Here is a 22,421-nt window from a genome sequence, read left to right as displayed (position 1 = left end):
ACCAGCGCAACGAGCTGTACCGCGCCATACCATACCCATACCAGTCGAGCCCGTATCGGAGTCTCGAGACGAAATCCCCGGACCTCTGGCTCCCGCATTATTCCCCTCCCCCTCCTTCTTTTATTTCCCCTCTCCCCCCTCCACTTCGTCTGCTTCTCTCTCTCCTTTTCTCACTTTTCTACGAAATACCCCGGAGCAAGACGTTGGGCGAAACACCTCCGCAATTGCCATTACGCTGCCCACGCTCCGCCATTGACGACAGAGTCCAGACTATACATCCACGACTCCCGACCCCGCCCGACTCACCAGCGGCGGCCGTTACCCTAACTGCGATCACGACTCCCCCAGTTTTTGCCATTCCATTCTCTGTCGGCCACCGGCGGAAGAATGGGTCTGAACTTGGAGGAAATCTATGGCCAAACTATAGTTGAGGAGCAGAGTCCAAACGAATATTCGGAGTACCAGCCCAAGAAGGGATATGGCTGGGCCAACACTTTGCCCGAGCGGCAAGGTCTCTACGACCCCGAATATGAAAAGGATGCTTGCGGTGTAGGCTTTGCTGCGTAAGTTGCCGGAGTCGGCATTGGGATAATCTTTGGGAGGGTGTTAACTTTTGTGTTATTCAGCAATATTAAAGGCAAAGCAAGCCACAAGATTGTTAGCGATGGTGAGTTTTGTTATGGAAACCGAGAATCGCACCAGCTTACTGATGACCACTCTCTATCTAGCCCGAAACCTGCTATGTAACATGACGCACCGAGGTGCCGTCGGTTCGGACGCGCGCGATGGAGATGGTGCCGGTGTAATGACCAGTATCCCCCACAAGTTTTTCATCAAAAACTTTGCTCGCGAAGTCGGAGTGGACCTCCCTCCGCTAGGCCAGTATGCCGTCGGTAACCTCTTTTTCAAGCCGGATGAGGAGGCTCTGAAGGAGTCCATTAAAACATTCGAGGAGATTGCCACATCATTAGGACTGCGCGTACTAGGGTGGCGTGAGGTCCCTCGCGATTCTACCATCCTGGGTCCCGCAGCCCTTTCCCGCGAGCCCACGATCCTGCAGCCCTTTGTGGTCCTCAAATCCGCTTACGGCGAAGGAAACAAGCCCGAAATCACAGATGTAGAGCAGTTTGACCAGAGAACATTCGAGATCCAGCTGTACATCCTGCGAAAGCGCGCTACTCACATCATTGGCCTTGCCAACTGGTTCTACCTGTGCTCTCTCAGCAACCGCAACATTGTGTACAAGGGTCAGCTTGCCCCCGTGCAGGTCTACCAGTACTACCACGATCTTGTCAACGTTGACTACGAGGGTCACTTTGCCCTGGTCCACTCCCGTTTCTCTACCAACACATTTCCCTCCTGGGACCGCGCACAGCCTCTGCGATGGGCCGCTCACAACGGTGAAATCAACACTCTACGAGGAAACAAGAACTGGATGCGCGCGCGTGAGGGCCTGCTAAAGTCCGAGATTTTTGGAGATGAGCTCGAGTCTCTGCTTCCTGTTGTTGAGGATGGTGGCTCCGACTCTGCTGCTTTCGACAACGTCCTGGAGCTGTTGATGATCAACGGTGTTCTCTCTCTGCCCGAGGCCGTCATGATTATGATTCCCGAGGCGTGGCAAGACAACCCAGCAATGGATCCCTCCAAGGCCGCTTTCTACGAATGGGCTGCCTGCCAGATGGAACCCTGGGACGGTCCGGCTCTTTTCACTTTCTCCGACGGCCGCTACTGTGGTGCCAACCTGGACCGAAACGGTCTTCGCCCTTGCCGTTTCTATGTGACCGATGATGACCGTATCATTTGCGCCTCTGAAGTTGGTGCGGTGGACATTGACCAGGAACGGGTCATCCAAAAGGGTCGTCTGCAGCCCGGTAAGATGTTGCTGGTCGACACTGTCGCGGGCCGTATTATCGACGACTCTGAACTCAAGTACACCGTATCCCACCGCCAGGATTTCACCGCTTGGCTGGAAAAGGAGCTCGTGAAGCTGCCCGCCATCACCGACAAGCTGGTTGAGCAAAACGTGGATATCCGCCACACTCTCGACAACAGCACTATTCAGAACGACCCCCGCTTGAAGGCCTTTGGTTACTCTTTCGAGCAGGTTACTCTTCTCCTTGGTCCTATGGGTGCTGATTCTAAGGAAGCCCTTGGTTCCATGGGTAACGATGCTCCTCTGGCATGCATTGCCAAGCAGCCGCGTCTTCTCTATGAGTACTTCCGTCAGCTCTTCGCTCAGGTCACCAACCCGCCCATCGATCCTATCCGTGAGGCTGTTGTCATGTCCCTAGAGTGCTATGTTGGTCCCCAGGGCAACCTTCTGGCCATGGACCCCTCTCAGTGCCGCCGCTTGCTTCTTCCCTCTCCTATCTTGAGCATCCCCGAGTTCAATGCTCTCAAGAACATCAACAGTGTTCACAAGGACTGGACTGTCCGATTCATCGACATTACCTTTGAGAAGAAGAAGGGTGTGCCCGGATACATTGAAGCCCTTGACCGTATCTGCGATGCTGCCACCGAAGCCATCCAGGCCGGCGACAAGATGCTCATCCTGTCTGACCGCGCGACCTCCGCTGACAGAGTCCCCGTGTCTGCTCTGCTGGCCACTGGTCTCGTCCACCACCACTTGGTCCGCAACAAGTGGCGATCTTCTGCCGCTTTGATTGTTGAGACTGCCGAAGCTCGCGAGGTTCACCACATGTGCGTTCTTGTCGGTTATGGTGCTGATGGTATCAACCCTTACCTCGCCATGGAGTGCATTCTCAAGATGAACAGGGAGAACTTGATCCGTAAGCAAATCTCTGACGACAAGGTCATTGAAAACTACAAGGCCTCCTGCGATGGTGGTATCCTCAAAGTCATGAGCAAGATGGGTATCTCCACTCTGCAATCTTACAAGGGTGCTCAGATCTTCGAAGCTCTCGGTATCGACGACAGCGTCATTGATCGCTGCTTCGCTGGTACTGCCAGCCGTATCCGCGGTATGACTTTCGAGCTTATCGCTCAGGATGCGTTTGCCTTCCACGAGCGTGGTTACGCCTCCCGCTCCATTGTTGACATCCCTGGTCTGACCGAGACTGGAGAGTACCACTGGCGTGATGGCGGTGAGGATCACATCAACGACCCCGTCAGCATTGCCAACGTCCAGGACGCCGTCCGCACCAAGAACGACAAGTCTTACGAGGCATATGCCAAGGCTGCCCATGAGCAGATCAAGAACTGCACTCTCCGTGGTATGCTCGAGTTTGACTTTGACCAGCGGACCCCCATCCCCATCGACCAGGTCGAGCCCTGGACCGAGATTGTCCGCCGCTTCGTGACCGGTGCAATGTCCTACGGATCCATCTCCATGGAATCTCACTCTACCCTGGCTATTGCCATGAACCGCCTCGGTGGAAAGTCCAACACTGGTGAAGGTGGTGAAGACCCCGAGCGCAGCAAGCGGATGGAAAACGGCGACACCATGCGCTCTGCCATCAAGCAGATTGCCTCTGGTCGCTTCGGTGTCACCTCCCACTACCTCGCCGATGCCGACGAGCTGCAGATCAAGATGGCCCAGGGAGCCAAGCCCGGCGAGGGTGGTGAACTCCCCGGCCACAAGGTCGTCGGACCCATCGCGCACACCCGCTACTCGACCCCCGGCGTCGGTCTCATCTCACCCCCTCCCCACCACGACATCTACTCGATCGAAGATCTCAAGCAGCTCATCTACGACCTCAAGTGCTCCAACCCGCGCGCCCGCGTCTCCGTCAAGCTCGTTTCCGAGGTTGGCGTCGGTATCGTCGCCTCTGGTGTCGCCAAGGCCAAGGCTGACCACATCCTCATCTCCGGCCATGACGGCGGTACCGGTGCCTCGCGCTGGACTGGTATCAAGTATGCCGGTCTCCCCTGGGAACTTGGTCTGGCCGAAACTCACCAGACGCTTGTTCTTAACGATCTCCGTGGTCGTGTTATTGTCCAGACTGATGGACAGATCCGAACCGGCCGTGATGTCGCCGTCGCCTGTCTGCTTGGCGCAGAGGAATTTGGCTTCGCCACCACCCCTTTGATCGCCATGGGCTGTATTATGATGAGGTAATTTTTTCCCTTTCCGCGTCCTAAAACGATTCTCACTAACTTTTTCAACAGAAAATGCCACCTTAATACCTGCCCGGTTGGTATTGCGACTCAGGATCCGGAGCTTCGCAAGAAGTTTGAGGGCCAGCCAGAGCACGTGATCAACTTCTTCTACTACATCGCCAACGAGCTGCGTGCCATCATGGCTAAACTTGGCGTCCGCACTATCAATGAGATGGTTTGTCCAAACGTTTTTTTACTCTTGGAAGGCATATAACTAACGTCTCTAGGTCGGTCGCGCCGAATTGCTCAAGGTTAGGGACGATCTTCGCAACCCTAAGCAGCAGAACATCGACCTCTCCCTCATTCTCACTCCCGCCCACTCGCTCCGCCCTGGTGTAGCGACATACAACACAAGGAAACGTAAAGCCCACCGACCCTTATGCCTATAGTATTTTAGAATCTAACAAGTTTGAACAGAGGACCACCGTCTGCATACTCGTCTCGACAACAAGCTCATTGCCGAGTCCGAGCTCGCTTTGGAGAAGGGTCTGCCTTGCCGTGTTGAGTGCGACGTTGTCAACACCGATCGCGCACTGGGTGCCACCCTATCCTACCAGGTCAGCCGTCGTTACGGTGGAGAAGGTCTCCCGCAGGATACTATTCACGCCAACATCAAGGGTTCTGCCGGTCAGTCGTTTGGTGCCTATCTTGCCCCTGGTATCACCCTGGAGCTCGAAGGTGATGCCAACGACTACGTCGGCAAGGGCTTGTCAGGTGGTCGCCTTATTGTCTACCCGCCTCGTGGTGCTGCGTACAAAGCCGAGGAGAACGTCATCGTCGGAAACACCTGTCTGTATGGTGCCACCCGCGGTACGTGCTTCTTCCGCGGCGTCGCTGCTGAACGTTTCGCTGTCCGTAACTCTGGCGCTACTGCTGTCGTTGAAGGTGTTGGTGACCATTGTGCCGAATACATGACCGGTGGCCGCGTGGTTGTCCTTGGTCCAACTGGACGTAACTTTGCTGCTGGTATGTCTGGTGGTATTGCCTATGTCTTGGACATGAACCAAGACTTCGTCTCCAAGGTCAACATGGAAATGGTCGAGCTTTCTGGCCTTGAAGACCCTGCTGAAATCGCTTTCCTTCGTGGGTTGATTGAGGATCACCACCATTACACTGGTTCTGAGTTGGCTGCCCGTATCCTGCTGGACTTCACCCGTGCCCTCCCTCACTTCGTCAAGGTGCTGCCTACCGACTACAAGCGCGTTATGCAGGAGGAAGCCGCCAAAGCCGCTGCTGCAAAGAAGGCAGAGACCGCTCTTCCTCTGCGAACCAGCACTCCCGCCAAGGAGGAGAAGCCCAAGGCCGAGACCGACGCCAAGAAGGCCGAGCTTTTGGATATCGAGGACAGTGTCACAGACTCCAAGGTGGAGAAGAAGAGGACCGCTCTTATCCTCGACAAGACCCGCGGCTTCATGAAGTACAGCCGCCGCAGCGAGAAGTACCGCAACCCGGCCACCCGTACTCGTGACTGGGCTGAACTGTCCAACCGCCTCACTGAGGACGAGCTCAAGTACCAGTCTGCTCGTTGCATGGACTGTGGTGTTCCTTTCTGCCAGTCTGACACTGGTTGCCCCATTTCCAACATCATTCCCAAGTGGAATGAATTGGTGTTCCAGAACCAGTGGCAGGATGCCCTTAACCGTCTGCTCATGACCAACAACTTCCCTGAATTCACCGGCCGTGTCTGCCCTGCTCCTTGCGAGGGTGCTTGTGTCCTCGGTATCAACGAGGATCCCGTCGGTATCAAGTCTATCGAGTGCGCCATCATTGACCGCGGTTTCGAAATGGGCTGGATGGTTCCTCGTCCTCCTCCTGTCCGCACTGGCAAGACCGTTGCTATCATCGGATCTGGTCCTGCTGGTCTCGCGGCTGCGGATCAGCTCAACCGCGCTGGCCACAGCGTGACGGTCTATGAGCGTGCTGACCGTATTGGTGGTCTGCTCATGTACGGTATCCCCAACATGAAGCTCGATAAGAAGATCGTTCAGCGCCGTGTTGATCTCATGGCCGCCGAGGGCATCAAGTTTGTCACCAGCACCTCCGTTGGACCCGACAGCGATGTGACTCTTGACTCCCTCCGCGAGACTAACGATGCTGTCATCCTTGCTACCGGTGCCACCGTTGCTCGTGACCTCAAGGTCCCTGGCCGTGAGCTTGATGGTATCCACTTTGCCATGCAGTTCCTGCACCGCAACACCAAGTCTCTCCTCGACTCCGAGCTGGCCGATGGTTCTTACATCTCCGCCAAGGACAAGCACGTCGTCGTCATCGGGGGTGGTGACACCGGTAACGACTGCATTGGTACCTCCGTCCGCCACGGCGCCAAGTCCGTCGTCAACTTCGAGTTGCTACCCCAGCCTCCGCCAGAGCGTGCCCGCGACAACCCATGGCCCCAGTGGCCCCGCATCTACCGTGTCGACTACGGCCACGCCGAAGTCAAGACCCACATGGGCAAGGACCCTCGCGAGTTCTGCATCATGTCCAAGGAGTTCGTCGATGACGGCAACGGCCGCGTCAAGGGCATCAACACTGTCCGTGTCGAATGGACCAAGAGCGCCACTGGCGGTTGGGACATGAAGACCGTCGAGGGCAGCGAGCAGTTCTTCCCTGCCGACCTCGTCCTCCTCTCCATGGGTTTCCTCGGCCCCGAGGACCGTCTCCTCGGCGAGGAGATTGAGCGCGATGCCCGCAAGAACGTCAAGACTACCCCCGGCCACTACGGCACCAACGTCCCTGGCGTGTACGCCGCTGGTGACTGCCGCCGTGGACAGTCTCTCATCGTCTGGGGTATCAACGAAGGTCGCCAGTGCGCTCGCGAGGTCGACACCTTCCTCTCCGGCATCAGCTCTCAGCTCCCTGTGACCGGTGGTATCGTGCGCCGCCCTGCCATCGACGCAGTCCGCCAGGCCACTGAGCAGATTGTTGTTGCCGCATAAACACATCCAAACCAAAGAAAGAAAAAAAAAGACAAAATCCCAATAGAATTTCGGCACGCCGGACAGGCTCCTGCGCGACGACAGGTTCATTCTATTCTCACGATGACGATGATCTATGAATAATACCAGCGTCGAAAAGCGAAAGGAAGGAAAGTTTACTACTGGATCAGCGGGTTATATGTTGGTGGGTTTGTACTCTATCTCTAATTCGACAGTTTCCTGCATGGTCATGGTTAGATGGGGGGATGTTCTCGATTTTTACAACACCTGATATATTGTGCGTTCTTTTATCTGTTACTCTTGTTGTTTTTCCCGTGCTTCTGGTAGTAGCGTCTTTGTTCAAAATACTCGGCAAGGAGTTGGAGCGTGTGCAATCTTCTTCTTTCAAGTTGTACATATTTCTTTCTTGTCAATACAGTATTTCACCTACACTACTACATTCGAGTAAAGCCAGTTGCTTTCGAATAGAACTTGATTCGTACTATGCCCAATAATCATCAACAAATGAGATGTATATGCAAAAATTCAGGGAACGTAAAACCATGGGAAGCTACAAACACCAAAAGTAAGACGACGTTACTGCGGCTAGTTACTTATACAGGATTATTCACTCTCCCCTGACTCCTCACGGATTGTATCTAGGCCGTTGAATCCTGGAGGAGGAGAGTCGAACCCTGGCGGAGACCTCTCCTCTTGCCTCGACATTGCCCCCTCGCGCCCATACCCAGGGTCAGGGCGCGAATCTGGCCAGTGACTCGAAGAACCACGCTCATCTTGGTCCGGGCTCGACTCTCTGGAACCCTCATATTCAGATTCACGGTCCGATTGAGAGCCTAACCACGATTTCAAATGAGGTCCTCGAGGACCGAGCACCGGGCTGTAAGCCCCAGGACTCCTCCTCTCTTTCTCCTCCTCCTCCCGCCTTTCTAATTCCTCCTCAAACGCAGGCCGCGAATTCGGGCCCAACGTGGGACTCCGGCCTGGGTAGGAGACTGGATACTGACCGCGACCACGACCCTGACCTTCACCTTGATCCTGAAACCGCTGCTGTGCTCGCGCTGAACTCGGGATCGGACTCGATCCCCGTGTAGACCCTCGCGCATCACGCCTCGCCCTCGCCTGCTGCGCTGCCTGCTGCGCACGCCTCGTCGCATCCTCCCACATGGAAATCTCTCCCGTCTCAAACATGCAGTCGAGCACATCGTGCCCCACCAGCAAAACATCCGAGAGAAACTCATACATGTAGTTAATCTGTTGCTCCTGGCGCGCAATGATCGACCACGTATTCCGCAGGAGCATCTCGTCATCCGTCGACGTCGGCGGCTTGAGAATCGAACGCGGCGTATACGACGGGGACGTGCTCGATCTATCGGCGGGAGACGTCGGCCACTGTGAGGATGCGTCTCTGTCGTGGTTCTCGGGGTAACTACCCGCCGGAGAACGATTGCGAGGCCCAGAGCGAGAGTACCAGCCCGCCGGATACCGCTGATCCTCGTAGGTCATGGCGCTATTGGGCTCGACATCTGCCTCGTCTTCGACCTCGGCCTCGGTATCCTGGATATTTACATTGTTGTTGCTATCGCCGCCATTAGCGCCGTAGACATAATTCGCCTTGCGGCGTCTGCGGATTGGGTAGCTGTTTAGTGCGGGTGCGGTGAATCTAGGTGGCTCCCCGTCAACCTCCATCATGTTGGACCAGTGGACGTTTTTGGTGAAAGGGGGCGTCTTCGTGAAGCGCTTGGGGGCCAGATACTCACTGTTGGATCCTCGGACGCGGGTCTTTGAGTACGGGATTGTGGGTCGTTTGGTGGGTGGGTAGGGGAGTCGGTGGGCTGTTGGATATCGGTCGAATTCTTTGTCGTTGTATTTGGTGCGTTTGCGATTGTCCTGGCTGTTGGTAGTGCTGTCGTAGTTGTCGGATTTCTCTGTTTCCACTGGTGTGGATGCTTCGCTATCGCGACTGCCGAGACTGCTGGTGTAGACGACGGAAATGACCATGTCGGACATGGCGTCGATGAGTTTGAAGAGCGAAGGCATTTTGATGTGTTTAGTGATTGCGCTGGAAAGCTTGTTTATAGTGGGGTCATAATATAGTACTTTGCTCTTACTTGCGAGTCTGGACGTCGATAAATAGGGTCGAGAGACCCTCGACAGTGGAGACGAGGGCTTTTTTATAGCTGGATTGTTTGGGACAATGGGAGTGGTTAACAATGAAAGGCTAGACAAAGGGCTTGGTTGTTGTTGGATGGATTCAGCATTATCCCAATTCCTGGAGGGTCTTTCATTGGGACACTACATGGCGTTTGGCTGTTCTCATAAAAGAGGATGTTTCATTTTGTTCTTTGGTCGTCGTCGGAAGATATTTCCATGTTGTACAAGTATTATACATATCAAACTCAAAAAGGTAAAAGCCAAGATATCAACCTGGGAGCAATTAGCACATGATCCAAGGCAACCAGAGTAGAGACAACTTACAAAAAGCCTAGATAGAAGTCGCCGCCCGCTGCATCGGCGTCATGGCCGCGCGCGCCGCTTTCCGCTCCTCCGATTCCTCCTCTGCCTTCATCTCCCTCTCCAACGCCGCAAAATCCCCCTGGAAGGCATTCCTAACGGGCTCCATCCGTACCTCCCAAACATCCTCACTGCTCGGCCCCGTCTTATACTTGATCGCCTTCTTCCGGTAGTGGTCGCGGATCAGGCGGCTCTTTTCCTTCTCCGAGAACGTCCGCGTCTTCATGCACAGCCAGAAATTCTCCCAGTGCTCGCTGCACGACCGCAGCTCGCCGTATCGGTAGACATTCACGAATTGGCCGCCTAGCGATTGGCAGAAGAAGGCGTAGTCGAAGGCGGAGCGGCAGGACATGGTGTCGGGGTAGAGCGAGTCGGGGGCTATTGATGCGAGAGGGGTTTGGAGGGAGGAATCTGAGGATTGAGTGGGCGTTGATGAATCTTTGGCGGCTTGTGCGCCGGAGCGAATGTCATTTTCGAGGCTTGTCCATAGTTGCTTAAACTCGGCTTCTTCTTTCTCTTCGCGAGTGAGTGTTGGTGATTGCGGTTGTGGTTGTGCTGGGGTTGCGAGGTTCTCTGGCGTCGCTGTCGGAGGTTGAGTTGTGTGGGACTCGTCCTTTGGGGCGGACGAAAACTTTGACCAAAACCAGCCCATTTTGTATGCGATGCGAACTCCTCGAGGGCCGAATAGTAAGTATGGTTGATCCAGTGGTGGTTGCGATTGACAATAATATTTTAGATGCGGAGACAAAAGACGCTTGTTCCGCGTTGGTTGGCGGTGTAACTTTGGTGGGTCATGACAGTACCAAAACATACTGGTATCGTTCGGGCGGGTCTAGAATTAATACAACCTGACGTCAGTTCCCCTCAAGCAGGGCAACTCAACTTTCGCCCATTCTGTGTGTCTAACATGCTTTCACACTCGCAATCATGATGCGAGCGCTGCTTACTGGCAGGGCATCCCATGGTTATCGGGCTCTACCGTGCTGGAAAAGCTCGCCTGCTTACCGGGTTCCAAAGCCCTCCTTGATTGCCCGACAAAGTACGCTGAGCTCGTCACATGTTAGCTCGCTCGAAGCTGGTCACATCGAGTTGGAGAAGAATGAGGGTCTCATCTTTGTGAATAGTGAGAGGATCTCTGCTGGTGCTATGAGTCTGCGTCTCTAATGATATATAGATATCTTCCCACGAAAGCTCCAATGGCTTCTACTACTAGGACCCCTCAACGGCACTCAGTCGTACGAGAAAGCGCTGAAGCGCATCAACCGCCCGCATCTAGCTGCATCTGATCCACTGCATATAGTTCGGCAAGTATTTCCGCAGGGACTAGACATCGACATCAAAGATATCATTCCTCGGTTCCGCGAAGGCGGCGCCTTCGTAAAGTATGCCCGCAAATCCGGTGCGACGGACAGCGAGATTGAGGCAGCCATTAAAGACCACCTTGAAAAGCATCCTATACGACCTTGGTTTAACCCGTTTCGACAGGCGACAGCTTCTAGCGTTCATGGACGACCGTGGATTGAGGATCTCTATCGGATTCCCAGTAGCCGCATTCGAGTTGAATTTCACCCAGCCGAGCCAGATGGTTCAGCGGCGGATTTGACCACGGAGATCCTGTACAGTATATTTCGACGATACGGCAAGCTTCGAGATATCGAACGGCAGCCACCTGATTCAAAAGTCACGCCGAGATATGCGCTCATTGAGTTCAGTCGCCCGAGCAATGCTGTGACGGCCAAGAACTGCGTCCATGGCTTTACGATTCCTCCGGGAGGAGGCGGCGGCAAGTCTGGCACGCGTGTGAAGATCAAGTACGAGCGGAAGATTCGACTGTCAATGATCAAGGACTGGCTGTTGAATCACCCGCGTCTAGTTATTCCCGCTGTTGCTGCTCTTCTTGCGGCTATCACAGTGACCGTATTCGACCCGATCCGGACATTCTTCATCAAGATGAAGATCAAGGCAACGCTTCATGCCGAAGGAAGCAAGATCATGCAGTGGGTTCGGTATCAAGTTAGCAAGGCGAACATCTATTTCGGACAGAACAAATCTGATGTCCGTGGATTGACTGCGATCTGGGAGGACCGTCAAGACGATATCAACCAACTTCAGTCCTGGTTGACGGAGAACGCGGAGACCTTTATTGTCATACATGGCCCCCGCGGCTCAGGCAAACGCGAACTGGTTCTAGACCGGACCCTCAAGAACCACAGGTACAAGCTCGTTATCGACTGCAAGCAGATTCAAGATGCCAAGGGCGACACATCGAAAATCGCCCGTGCAGCCAGCCAAGTGGGCTACCGGCCTGTTTTTTCTTGGATGAACAGCATCAGCAGCTTCATTGACCTGGCTGCGCAGGGAATGATCGGAACAAAGGCTGGATTCTCGGAAACACTGGATGCTCAGCTCAGCAATATCTGGCAGAATACTGCCATTGCCCTGAAGAGCATCACGTTGGAGAACCGAAAGAAGACTGATACCGATGCACAGCTCACCGATGAGGAATATCTCGAAGCGCATCCCGAGCTACGCCCCGTCGTGGTCATTGATAACTACCTGCATAACAACCTGGACAGCAACGTGGTGTACGACAAGCTCACGGAGTGGGCAGCCGGCTTGACCACTGGAAATATTGCTCACGTCATTTTCTTAACCACGGATGTCTCCTTCTCTAAGCCTTTGAGCAAAGCCCTGCCAAACTCGGTCTTTCGCACAATCTCGCTCGGCGACTGCTCCCTTGATGTGGGCCGAAGATTCGTCCTCAACCATCTCGAGCACGAGGCTAAGAGCAAGAACAAGCCTATGCAGAGTGAAGAGGATTTGACAGAATTGGATAGCTGCATCTCGGTACTAGGAGGGCGAGTGACTGATCTCGAATTCATGGCGCATCGGATTGAGGCTGGAGAGACACCTCGAGGTACGTTCAATGCTACTAGGTTTGGTTCTACGCTAGCTTTCATAACTAACCTGACTATAGCCGCCGTCAGCCGAATCATCGAGCAATCCGCCTCGGAAATTCTCAAGATGTTCATTCTAAGTCCCGAGACGGACTCGCAACAGTGGAGCCACCAACAGGCATGGCACTTGATCAAAACCCTCGCCCACTCCAAGGATGGCAGCGTGTCATACAACCAAGTCGTCCAATCCGACCTCTTCAAGTCCGGCGGCCAAAGTACCCTCCGAGCCCTCGAGCAGGCTGAACTCATCTCCATCGTAACCGTGAACGGCTCACCCGAGAGAGTGAAGCCTGGAAGACCAGTCTACCTCGCCGTCTTTAAGCGATTAACCGAGAACAGGCCCCTGAGCGGCCGTCTAGACCTCGAAATTTTATCGCAGCTAATCAGCAAGGAGAACAAGAGCATTGGGACATGGGAGGAGGAGCTCCTCTTGCTTGGAAAACTCCCGAAGCAGCCGCGTGAAATCACGGGGAGAATCCAGTGGCTGTTGAACAAGGTATATAGTTCGCAGAACAAGATCGGCAAGTATGAAGCGGAAAGCGCTGCGCTTCAGAAGGTCTTGTCGAGTGAGCATTGATTAAGCCATGCGTACGAAGCATATCATAATGACTGTACTGTATATTAACGAGTAGTAAATCCATCTCCATAGCTTCGATTCTCATGGCTGGTCCTCCCCTTCTTGCGTTTGGTACAGCCGACAGAGCACTACTTCGAGAGTCCATTCCGATCTAAAACCAGTCTTCAGGACAGCCTTCAGTTATATGCCTGATTAGCCCTGCTGAATCATGCACGCGAGCCCTGTCTACTGCTAGATGTATGTGATTGGTACCAGAAACCAGGGCAAACGACATCGAAACCGTACATACGTACGTACACCCGAGGGCGCATGCATACCCTATCGTTCCTTCTGGTAACTACGTACCTCCTATACTATGATCGGTACTTTGGTTAAGAAGTACTAATTAATGTATGGTGTACGTTCCACGATGACTACAGCAAGCTTCTAGCTGGCAAGGTAGACAACGTGGCAAGGTAGACAGACGTCGTTGGTGTTGAGGAAGTAGCGCTGCCTGCCCGCGGTACAACCACGTCATTGGCCACTGCAACGTCCACCTCATCGTAAACTAACACATGTCTTCTTACTACATACGCACGTCCCTTCGATATTCTGCATGCCCAAGAGTAGAAAAAGCATAAAAAAAGCAAACAAAGGAAAAAAAACTATGGGGCGAGCCGGGATTGAACCGGCGACCTCACGATTTCAGTGGACTAAAGTAGACTTCAGTCGTGCGCTACTCCCAACTGAGCTATCACCCCTTTTGGTATAGTTTCGTTACATAGCAGATTATATCTTCATAAGATAAACATTCAAATATGTTAAAAAATCAGGGGAAAAAAAATGGGGTGAGCCGGGATTGAACCGGCGACCTCACGATTTCAGTGGACCAAAGTAGACTTCAGTCGTGCGCTACTCCCAACTGAGCTATCACCCCTTTTGTATATTGTTAGGGCTCAATAAAGAACTCTATAAGCCTATATAATCTTTATAGCATCTGCCAGCTAGCCTACAGTACCGAGCTCTCAGCTGGTTGTGGTTCTGATATTCCTAACCGACGGCCACTGGAGGTAAGTCCGCAGAAGACGGTGTACAGAGGCAGAATATGATGTGGACATTGGCAAAGCATGAAGTTGGTAACATGCTGCATAAAAGAGCTAAAAGAGCTAGCATGGTGATTCAAGGCAGCCTACTAGTGATGAGAATACTAATTACTAAATATAAACAAATGAGCAATGGGGATTGAGTGGACTTACTATGCCAGAAGACAAGTCTCCTGACTGCGGGTTATTCCCTAGCGCTTCACCCTATGGTACACTGTTCAAAAATATATATTTGTGCTCACATAGCAGCTACACATGTAGCCACAACGAGGTATTTATGTCGGCATTCAGAGGCGATACAAGGTAGCGCGGCATCGCGTTCATATCATGCTATCTACCACATGATAATAAACAACGAGCAGAAGGCTGCATATTTCTACACGTGGCCAAAGTTGCATATACAGGAAATCAAGGAACACGGATGCTGTATGTTTTCTGTAATCTCCTATCATTAGTTCTTGAATGAATCAGTGACTCATGTGTCTTCCCCAAGCATACTACGCAGCAGACATATTGCCTGGCCGAGTAGGTTCTCCCGCAACTCAAAATACCACCAGTAAACAATAGCATACATGATAGTGGTCCTCAGGCATCATAAACCGGGATGGGATAGTGAAGCCGAACAAAGGACAAACGGAACAAGGGGCCAGATAAACCAGCGACAATGATATGGCGGATCCTGAGACCACTATTGCAAGTCACTTTATCTTGGTCCAGTCTGTCCCCAAGCGGAGTTAACACGCCCAAGACGGAACACGAGTTAACAGTAGGACAATAGACTCTGGTATCAACTTGAGGGCTCCGAAGCAAGTTATGCAAGGCCGGCGGCCACCCTGAAGGTATAGTATGGCCAAAGCATAGGGGGCAAGAGTATAGAGCATAGTCGCCCTAGTCGAAGAGTTTTCTCGAAGACGAAAATCACTTGCAGGGGTAAGGTTCTCGGTGACTTGTTGGTCTACAACTAAAGGGCTGCGGCCGCTTCTATCAGAGTGTTACCTGGAGCAGCCGCCCCCGTCCGGCGAACGATCGGCGCATAGACCGCTATGGTCTAGAAAACGCTGCAACTCAGAACGGAGCTGAGAGCTGGATGTCCAGTTCAAGGTTCGAGATGGGGAAAAGCGCCACTAGCGTCTTGAGTTTCAGAGAGTCGAGAAGAGTCCCCAGACCTGTGCAGTTTTGGCGGATGTGAAAGCTAACCGAGGAATATAGAGGCATCCTGGACCCATTTCTCCATGAGTTCTCGCGCCAGCATTTCCCAAGAGTCGCAGCTACTCTGGCGAAGGCCACAAACTAATCATCGAGCTTATAAACGTCATCAGCTCATACATGAAGGACAGTATTGGTATCAATCCTGCGAAATCCTGTCGAAGATAAATGAGTTCTCTGGTGGAAGTGCGGTCTCGTGTATTCGGTGCATCGTTGGCCCGCTTGCGTCAAGGTGTTATTGCTGGCGGGATTTGCCACGTAGGATGTAGGATTAAGTTGCTTGCAGTAACCAGTCGACCCAGCGCCAGCGGAGAAGAAAGACTGGCCGGTTGGATCGCGTTGCATGCCATCCGGGCTTTGTGTCTTGAAGAACAAATGAATTCAATCTGGTATTGAGACATCAGACCGTTTAAAGCCCCGCTCCATATGATCAACAGCTCAGGGATCATGATATACTGTGCCGTCGGCTCATACCTAGGGCTCCTGTCATCTGCATGAATATTTGCAAAGCCATCCTCCTCTAGAAGCAGGGCAGATTCTCAAACCGGAGTCTCCGAGAAACAAAAAGCTGCTGGATTGTTGGCCGTCTTCCATAGTTGGGAGTGTGATGACCTACTAGAATTTTTGCTCCCTGCAAAACATGGGCCCTAGAACTTACAATGCTTTGGTAACTCTGAAGTTTGTAACGGGGGGTGATTTAACATCAGACCTTTGTTATGCTTTGTATACGCAAAAAAGTTAGACCTTTTCAAGCACACATGGGGTGATAGCTCAGTTGGGAGTAGCGCACGACTGAAGTCTACTTTAGTCCACTGAAATCGTGAGGTCGCCGGTTCAATCCCGGCTCGCCCCAGCTTTCTTTTTTAGTTTCGTTTTTTTCTCTTCTTCTTTGCCTCGCTGAGTGGAGTATTTTGTTGTCTCTAAGTGGCGGCTAGCAGCAGTGGATCAGTGTGGGCTATCAGATGGCAAGCACGTGACCTCGCCTCGCTCGCTATACCTACTACCTACTTCGACGATACCTTGTATGTAGTACCTGTCCGATATGAATTCGACCTAAAATTTTCTACCTATGACTGCTCAAATCCGCTCTTTCCCCTCGGTTTCCAAGAGGGTGATATTCTGCCCGTGTACAGGTCATCATAAGGGCTCAAGACATCTAGTAGGTAGTAAGTAGGGTTAGTGGAATGGGACGGGGACACGATTGGTCGTCTGGTTGCTGGAGTGTAGTAGCACATCTTTCATGCCCGCTATGTAGTAGTTCTCCCCGATACGACAAGAGGACAGACAAGAGGAATTTGGGCATCATACAATTAACTCCCCATCCAGCGATGTCTCCGCATTGGTGCTCTCGAACCCTACTTAGTAGGCACGCTGGATATCCGGTCCAGATTGCACCGAGGTAGAGTTGGATGGAGCAGAGTCATGCAATACTTAGTTCAAATCCAAACCGACCTCCAAGGCCAACTCGTGGACATGGTCCAAGATGCCATCTGCAATTAGGGGACGTCCAGAACTCGAAGCCACGAATACGCGTAGGTTCACGACAGTAGGATACCGTTCAAAGGTCAAAAGCCCCGGGTCCGCTGACTGTCGCAAGTGTGCCATTGCCGCAGAAGAGGTAAGCTACGTGTACCTATACCTACTGTTGTATAGCTTTCTCTTCCCACCGCTTTTTCTTTGACTCTATGATACACAAAGGCTTCGTTAGAAGCGGGAATTGACTCAATATGCAAGCTTGGATTGGCCTACATACCGTGAGCATGGCATATAAGCATGCGTCTGTCTACTGTTAACACGGAAGACTTGGTATGGATTCGATATTCCAAACTACACTTGTGTCATCGATAAACTAGACCGATAGAGGAATAATCACAGTTTGAATCTGAAAACAAAAAGTCACATAGCTATTGTACACATATACACATCATGATGCGGCTGCTCGAATACATATGTCCAAAGTCTGGTCCAAATATTCTTCGCAGACAGGCCTCCAATCAATCGGTATCAAGTCTCCTTGCCTCCACCAAAACTCCTTGCCGCATACTTTAAACATCCCATGATGATCTCCCCACCGTACCCATTCTTCGTATCACAAGTCGTGAGCTTGAAGATCTCCGTGACGATCGAAGCACAGGTATACCCGACCATGGGAAACTGTGGATTCTGACGCGGTGCTGTCCCGTCCGAGCAACTACCAACGTACGAGATGTCGACGTAGTAGAACGGGAAGCCCTTAGGTGAAGCGGCATTGATTTTGACGGGTTTCGAGCCGGGCCCTAAGTTGAGTTCGTCGCCCTTTAGCCCGCGGGAGCAGAAATCGGCAAGGTGTTGGACGGCAACTTCGTCGATGGGGGCTGGCTTGACGTTTTCTTCCTCGTAACAGAAGATAGGGGGAAGCGGGGTGGCGGGGATTGGTTGGGGAGGCGTGTTAGGGTCGGCTGTTGTTGTAGTCGGTGGTTCGTGGGGAGCGGTTGGGAGAGTGAAACCAGGGGGTTGGCCTGTAGGACCATGGGGTCTGGTGACTGTTGCCGTTGGAGGGGCGAATCCGGGTGGTTGGCCTGCCGGACCATGGGGCCTGGTCCTGGTCGTGGTTGTAGTTGTAGTAAACGACTCAGTGGTGGATGACTTCGTGGTGGTGATAAAAGTGCTAGGTGTTGTGCTGGTCGACGAGAAAGAGACCGGACATACTCCTTGAGGACCGCCAAGTTGTCGTGCTCGACTAACGGCCCGATCGGCGGCACTTGTAGTGGCACTGCCATCGGTACCTCTTGTAGACACAGATTTGGGATCCCAGAAATCGTACTGGGCAAATTTCGTCCCACCAACCCAGAGTCGCCAACGACCAACAGCAAGCTGCTGGTTTCCTGTCTCCATCCAGAACTGTATAGGAGTAGCTTCAACAATGGCCTTGCCTGCGGGATTGTCAAGTTTCTGAGCTTCCTGTTTTCCAACCTGTTCATATCCTGCTAGCAATGGTTGGTTTTGGTCCGCGCACCCATGAGGATAGAAAAAGTCACGAAACTGGTCTGTTAGCCATACTGCGCGATCTTCGTACTCCAAGTTACCCTCCTTGAGCCCCTCCTCGAACGGCGTGACTACGAAGACCCTGGGCTCCAGTGAGTAGTGCAGAGGTCCGGGGTTCTCATCTGTCCCCACCAAGGCTTGGATTGGCTCAACTCCAGGGAATTCGGATCCGCCGCGGGCAAGAGCGTTGAATGACCATTTTTGGAAGTGAAAATCGGGTGTCTCGAAAAATCCCTCCTCGTCGTCCATTATGAAGACTGGATTCTCATATATGTGCGCGAGGTAGGCGCCCATCCTCGAGACAATAAACACCGAGGTACATCCGTACAAGGGGCCCACACCAGCAGCTGTCTTTTGCTCTGTGAATGGATACCACTTTCCCCTCACATCCACACGCATGTAGAGCAACCACTGTGTCTCGCGAGCCATGTGCCGGGAGATGTCAGTCAGGTACTCGTTCAACAGATCGCTGCCGGGTTCAAGATCGGGAAGGGGTTTCTCAGTCGGAGGTCCGGCGAGAGGATCCTCAGCCGGGGGATCGTCAACACGTTTCACGAGAATGAATTCCTTTCGGGTGCGATTTGAGGCAAACGAGATGGCGCCCTGACTTGCGGTTGGCAGCGCGGCGACTGTCCTAGTTGAAAGACGTGCACAGTTGATCGGCCCAAGTGTTATCCAGCCTCCACTAATACCTCCGGCAGAGCACATCTCGCCGCATGAGTCGGCCGCGCACCCTTTGTCTCTATTCGGGGTCGAGGTTGGAGTTTCGGTAATGGTGGTAGTAGTATCAGCGACTGAGCAGCCACTAGTAGTGATGGTCGTTGTTGGAGAGCAAGTAGTGGTTGAGAATATTGAGCCATCCAAAGTGATCAGAGTCGGTTGGCAGAGAACCGTGACTTGGTATGCCGTTTTGTCCGAAGTGCAGGTTGACGAAGATGAGGACGAACTTGTTGAAGTGGATGAAGTAGATGAGCTGGGATCATCGTCAGGCGGGTTGTCATCCGGGGTATTTGGGCTTGGATCTGGCGAAATCAACTTGTCCAAAATACCTTTGGCACCCTTGCTGTTCTTCCTTTCCAGCTCTGTCTTTAGGCGCTTTAAGTTGTCCGTAATACAGCTTAAAGCATTGGCGATTGTATCGATTCCATCACCGGCCAAGTCCAATAAGCCATCGAATAGTCCTCGCTTCCTGTCTGGGGAGCATCCCGGAGCAGAGCCTTTGCCCAACTTGGGGAAAAGGTCTTTGATATCGATATTGATTCCATCAATACCTTTGATCCCGTTGGTCCCATTGATGATATGGGTCTGAAGGGGAGGGCTCGGATCCTTTCCCCAGGAAGTGAAGAGGGGGAGAAGTTTTCGAAATTCGGAGGAGATGCAAGACATGCTGGAAGTGATCAAGTAGCCTGGGAGAGGCGCAATCGCGATGGGGCCGTCGGTCGTCGTGGCGCCAGGATAGACAGTTCCGACAATACCATTGGCATCAGTTGTAGTCATTGCGACACCCTGAGGGATGGTCACGATACCTCCATCTAAGTCAGTCGTAGCAGTCACAATACCGTGAGGAGCAGTGCCGGTTCCGGTTAAAGTAACACCGTTGGAGACAGTTATAATACCTCCGCTTCCATCAGTCGTAGTAATCAGGCCAGGAACAGGTACAATGCCGCCAGATTCCTCAGTCGTAGTGATCTCATCAGAAACAGTATGTATTATGGTGGTTGAGATAACAAGAGGAGCAGTCATGGTATTGCCGTCTGCACCGGTTGTAGTCGTAGTTGTGCTGATCACATTAGGCATGGATTGCCCCGTGGTCGTCGGGATAATAATGGGAACGAGGATTGGATCGCCTTCTTCATCAATTGATGTCGTGACCAGAGCCGCGGCGGTAGACGTAGTGATCAGGCCTGGAATGGCTGTGACGACCTGAGTAGTACCGTCCTCATCTGTTGTAGCCGTGCTGATGACCGATGAAGTGGGCAAAGTCTCGCTAGACGAAGGCTGACTGGCCTCGACAGTGCTAGTAACACCTTCAGGTGTGCTGACGGTCGATGTGGAAGGAGGCTTGGAAGATGTGCCATTGCTGTCATCGCTCGTCGTAGTCGGGCTAGAGATAGCTGTCGAGTGGGTCAGAGGCTTGGTGGACGAAGGATGGCTGAGCCCAGTAGTGGTTCTAGGGTCGGGCGTGCTCGAGGTAAATGAAGTCTGGAAAGATGTATCGCCGCCGGTGGCAGCTCCAGGGTTTGTTGCGCCAGGATCCGTGGGAGTGTCAGCATCCGTCTCGGTCTCAGTAGTAGCAATCCCCGTAACAGTACCGGTCCCGGGGTTGTTGGAAGTGCCTGTCACACTGGTATTAGTAGTGCCGTCGTCAGTAGTACTACTTCCATTGCTCGAGCCAGGGTTTGTGATTTCGGCAGCAGCAGTGCTAGTATCGCTCGCGCTGGCGACATAAGTGTTGGTGATGCTCGTGTCAGCGTTGGTGCCAGTAGGAACGCCGGTACTGAAGCTGCCAGTGTCACTTGTCCCAGTATGACTTGCGGCAATGGGATCAGCTCCCTCAGTGTCACTTCCATCCGGATCGATAGTAACACCGGAGGTTGTGAGATTGGGAACACCCGTGACGCTCAGGGTTACGAGAAGAGAGTCGCCAGTGGCAGTGCCGGTGTTAATGCTAGAGTCACCAGTCTGAGTCGTTCTGGTTCTGGTGTAGGTGTGGGTAATGAGAGTGGTGTAGGTGAGGCAGGTGGTGGAATCACCCTTCTCATTGCTATCGAGAGTAATAGTACTGGTGGCAATGCTGGTGGAGATAACCACAAGAACATGGGCATTGGGAATGCCGCGGGAATCGTGGACGGTGGGGGCGGATGGGGATGAGGTAGAGAAAGGAATAGGCGAAGGAGTGGTGCTCTGGATTGAAGTGTTGCTCGAGTCCACGTCTTCCACTGCGTGGGCAGCGAAAGACAGGGCACAAGCAGTCCAAAACGCAGAGAACCTCATCGTGTCGCTGTTCCTGAGTATGAGACAGCAAGAGGAAACAGTTGAGAGGAGCAGGAGATGGAGTTTTGATTGCCTGCAGTAGTAGGCAATGGCCCGTTGTGGGCGTGAAAAAATGGAATGCCATTATTCACACAGTCAAGTGCAGATTATGCAGAGTTTGTAAAATTATCTTCACTTGGATGCATAGTTGGCAGAGGAGGAAGACAGGAGGGACATAGTTATTGGCTCTGGTCATCAAGCAAGTTTCCCTAAAGCAGAGACTTGATATGTGCTCCACTATACCTAATAGAAGACATGTACAGAAGCGGAGATTTTCGTTGGAGTCCAGGCAGCACTAAAGCCAGAAGCAGCTTTGTAGACCTGGCAGTTTTCGAGTTTCATCGAGTCTGTTGACTGGCATAAGAGGATCTCCTTGGGGCCTCGCCCAAACGATCTTGTCTTCAGCGGACCCCGATATGGCAGCACATCTTGCACCATTGCCTCAGAAAGACACCATCTTGATATGACATTCCATTATTCTGATTGGCAAAATGGGATCCTGTCTTTCTCGAAAGTATGTGCCGGACATGCGTTTATCATTACTCTCTCTGTGTTGTGGTCGATATGATCAGTGGGTGCCTTATGCTATTGCTTATGCCCTCACTCTCTAGAGTAGTAACCATGTCCTACTGTTCCTATCCTATCACTTATAACAAGGGTCGAAATATCAAATTCGCGGGGAGCAGGCATACTTCACCGACAATTCCAGTGAGGTTGTGGGAATGATGCGGGCAGTGGATGTCTCCGAAGTGGCCAGGTAACCGACCCCTACGGTAACCTTCGGTGGTCGCGCCTTAGCGCGACCCCGCCAGCCATCCGGTCAGGTCAGCCATCCGGTCAACTTTTTGAATAATCCAACCATTTACCTTCATCGCGTAATTATTCAACAACAACATGGTCAAATTTAATCCGGAGACTGAAAATCGAATCGAGCAGGCCATCTGCGCGTTGAAAACCCAGAAAAAACCTAATATCT

General features: G+C 52.6%; 5 protein-coding genes and 3 non-coding genes across 8 annotated transcripts; 4 read left to right on the top strand and 4 right to left on the bottom strand.

Moving 5' to 3' along the window:
* Nucleotides 1-243: 243 nt before the first annotated feature.
* On the top strand, nt 244-7,178 carry BJX68DRAFT_47213 (glutamate synthase (NADH)). The gene is made up of 6 exons (XM_071049244.1): nt 244-563; nt 627-667; nt 729-4,074; nt 4,129-4,294; nt 4,347-4,479; nt 4,537-7,178. Exons 1-6 carry the CDS (start codon nt 388-390, stop codon nt 7,053-7,055), a joined length of 6,381 nt encoding a protein of 2,126 aa, XP_070891902.1. The 5' UTR covers nt 244-387; the 3' UTR covers nt 7,056-7,178.
* Nucleotides 7,179-7,604, top strand: BJX68DRAFT_47203 (uncharacterized protein). The gene has a single exon (XM_071049243.1). It carries the CDS (start codon nt 7,301-7,303, stop codon nt 7,547-7,549), a length of 249 nt encoding a protein of 82 aa, XP_070891901.1. The 5' UTR covers nt 7,179-7,300; the 3' UTR covers nt 7,550-7,604.
* Nucleotides 7,605-9,354: 1,750 nt separating this feature from the next.
* BJX68DRAFT_47197 (EMI1 family protein) lies at nt 9,355-10,285 on the bottom strand. Its single transcript, XM_071049242.1, has 2 exons — nt 9,531-10,285; nt 9,355-9,479 (listed from the first exon to the last, which is right to left on the bottom strand). Exon 1 carries the CDS (start codon nt 10,216-10,218, stop codon nt 9,538-9,540), a length of 681 nt encoding a protein of 226 aa, XP_070891900.1. The 5' UTR covers nt 10,219-10,285; the 3' UTR covers nt 9,355-9,479; nt 9,531-9,537.
* Nucleotides 10,286-10,453: 168 nt separating this feature from the next.
* yme2 (putative RNA12 protein) lies at nt 10,454-13,169 on the top strand. The gene is made up of 3 exons (XM_071042357.1): nt 10,454-10,689; nt 10,741-12,483; nt 12,544-13,169. The coding sequence occupies exons 1-3, from the start codon at nt 10,494-10,496 to the stop codon at nt 13,098-13,100; spliced, it is 2,496 nt and encodes an 831-aa protein (XP_070891899.1). The 5' UTR covers nt 10,454-10,493; the 3' UTR covers nt 13,101-13,169.
* A 578-nt stretch (nt 13,170-13,747) lies between these two features.
* BJX68DRAFT_t168 lies at nt 13,748-13,840 on the bottom strand. Its single transcript has one exon. It is a non-coding gene; the product is annotated as a tRNA-Phe (tRNA).
* Nucleotides 13,841-13,923: 83 nt separating this feature from the next.
* BJX68DRAFT_t167 lies at nt 13,924-14,016 on the bottom strand. The gene has a single exon. It is a non-coding gene; the product is annotated as a tRNA-Phe (tRNA).
* A 2,132-nt stretch (nt 14,017-16,148) lies between these two features.
* Nucleotides 16,149-16,241, top strand: BJX68DRAFT_t169. Its single transcript has one exon. It is a non-coding gene; the product is annotated as a tRNA-Phe (tRNA).
* Nucleotides 16,242-17,392: 1,151 nt separating this feature from the next.
* Nucleotides 17,393-21,406, bottom strand: BJX68DRAFT_273665 (uncharacterized protein; the record flags this gene model as incomplete). Its single annotated transcript, XM_071047518.1, has 1 exon — nt 17,393-21,406. One exon carries the CDS (start codon nt 21,404-21,406, stop codon nt 17,393-17,395), a length of 4,014 nt encoding a protein of 1,337 aa, XP_070891898.1.
* Between the last annotated feature and the right edge of the window lie 1,015 nt (nt 21,407-22,421).

Source organism: Aspergillus pseudodeflectus (genome assembly GCF_044049435.1).
Source record: "Aspergillus pseudodeflectus strain CBS 756.74 chromosome Unknown BJX68scaffold_131, whole genome shotgun sequence".
Taxonomy (NCBI): domain Eukaryota; kingdom Fungi; phylum Ascomycota; class Eurotiomycetes; order Eurotiales; family Aspergillaceae; genus Aspergillus; species Aspergillus pseudodeflectus.
The sequence above is the reverse complement of the archived record's forward strand: the minus strand, read 5'-3'. Positions and strand labels throughout refer to the sequence as shown.

Bases quoted from the DNA above. Each gene is read 5' to 3' on its own strand.
- BJX68DRAFT_47197 (XM_071049242.1), bottom strand. From the start codon at position 10,218: ATGGGCTGGTTTTGGTCAAAGTTTTCGTCCGCCCCAAAGGACGAGTCC.
- yme2 (XM_071042357.1), top strand. From the start codon at position 10,494: ATGATGCGAGCGCTGCTTACTGGCAGGGCATCCCATGGTTATCGGGCT. The intron at 10,690-10,740 runs GTGAGAGGATCT...AATGATATATAG, and splicing joins GGGTCTCATCTTTGTGAATA to ATATCTTCCCACGAAAGCTC. The intron at 12,484-12,543 runs GTACGTTCAATG...ACCTGACTATAG, and splicing joins GGCTGGAGAGACACCTCGAG to CCGCCGTCAGCCGAATCATC.
- BJX68DRAFT_47203 (XM_071049243.1), top strand. From the start codon at position 7,301: ATGTTCTCGATTTTTACAACACCTGATATATTGTGCGTTCTTTTATCT.
- BJX68DRAFT_47213 (XM_071049244.1), top strand. From the start codon at position 388: ATGGGTCTGAACTTGGAGGAAATCTATGGCCAAACTATAGTTGAGGAG. The intron at 668-728 runs GTGAGTTTTGTT...CTCTCTATCTAG, and splicing joins CCACAAGATTGTTAGCGATG to CCCGAAACCTGCTATGTAAC. The intron at 4,075-4,128 runs GTAATTTTTTCC...CTTTTTCAACAG, and splicing joins ATGGGCTGTATTATGATGAG to AAAATGCCACCTTAATACCT.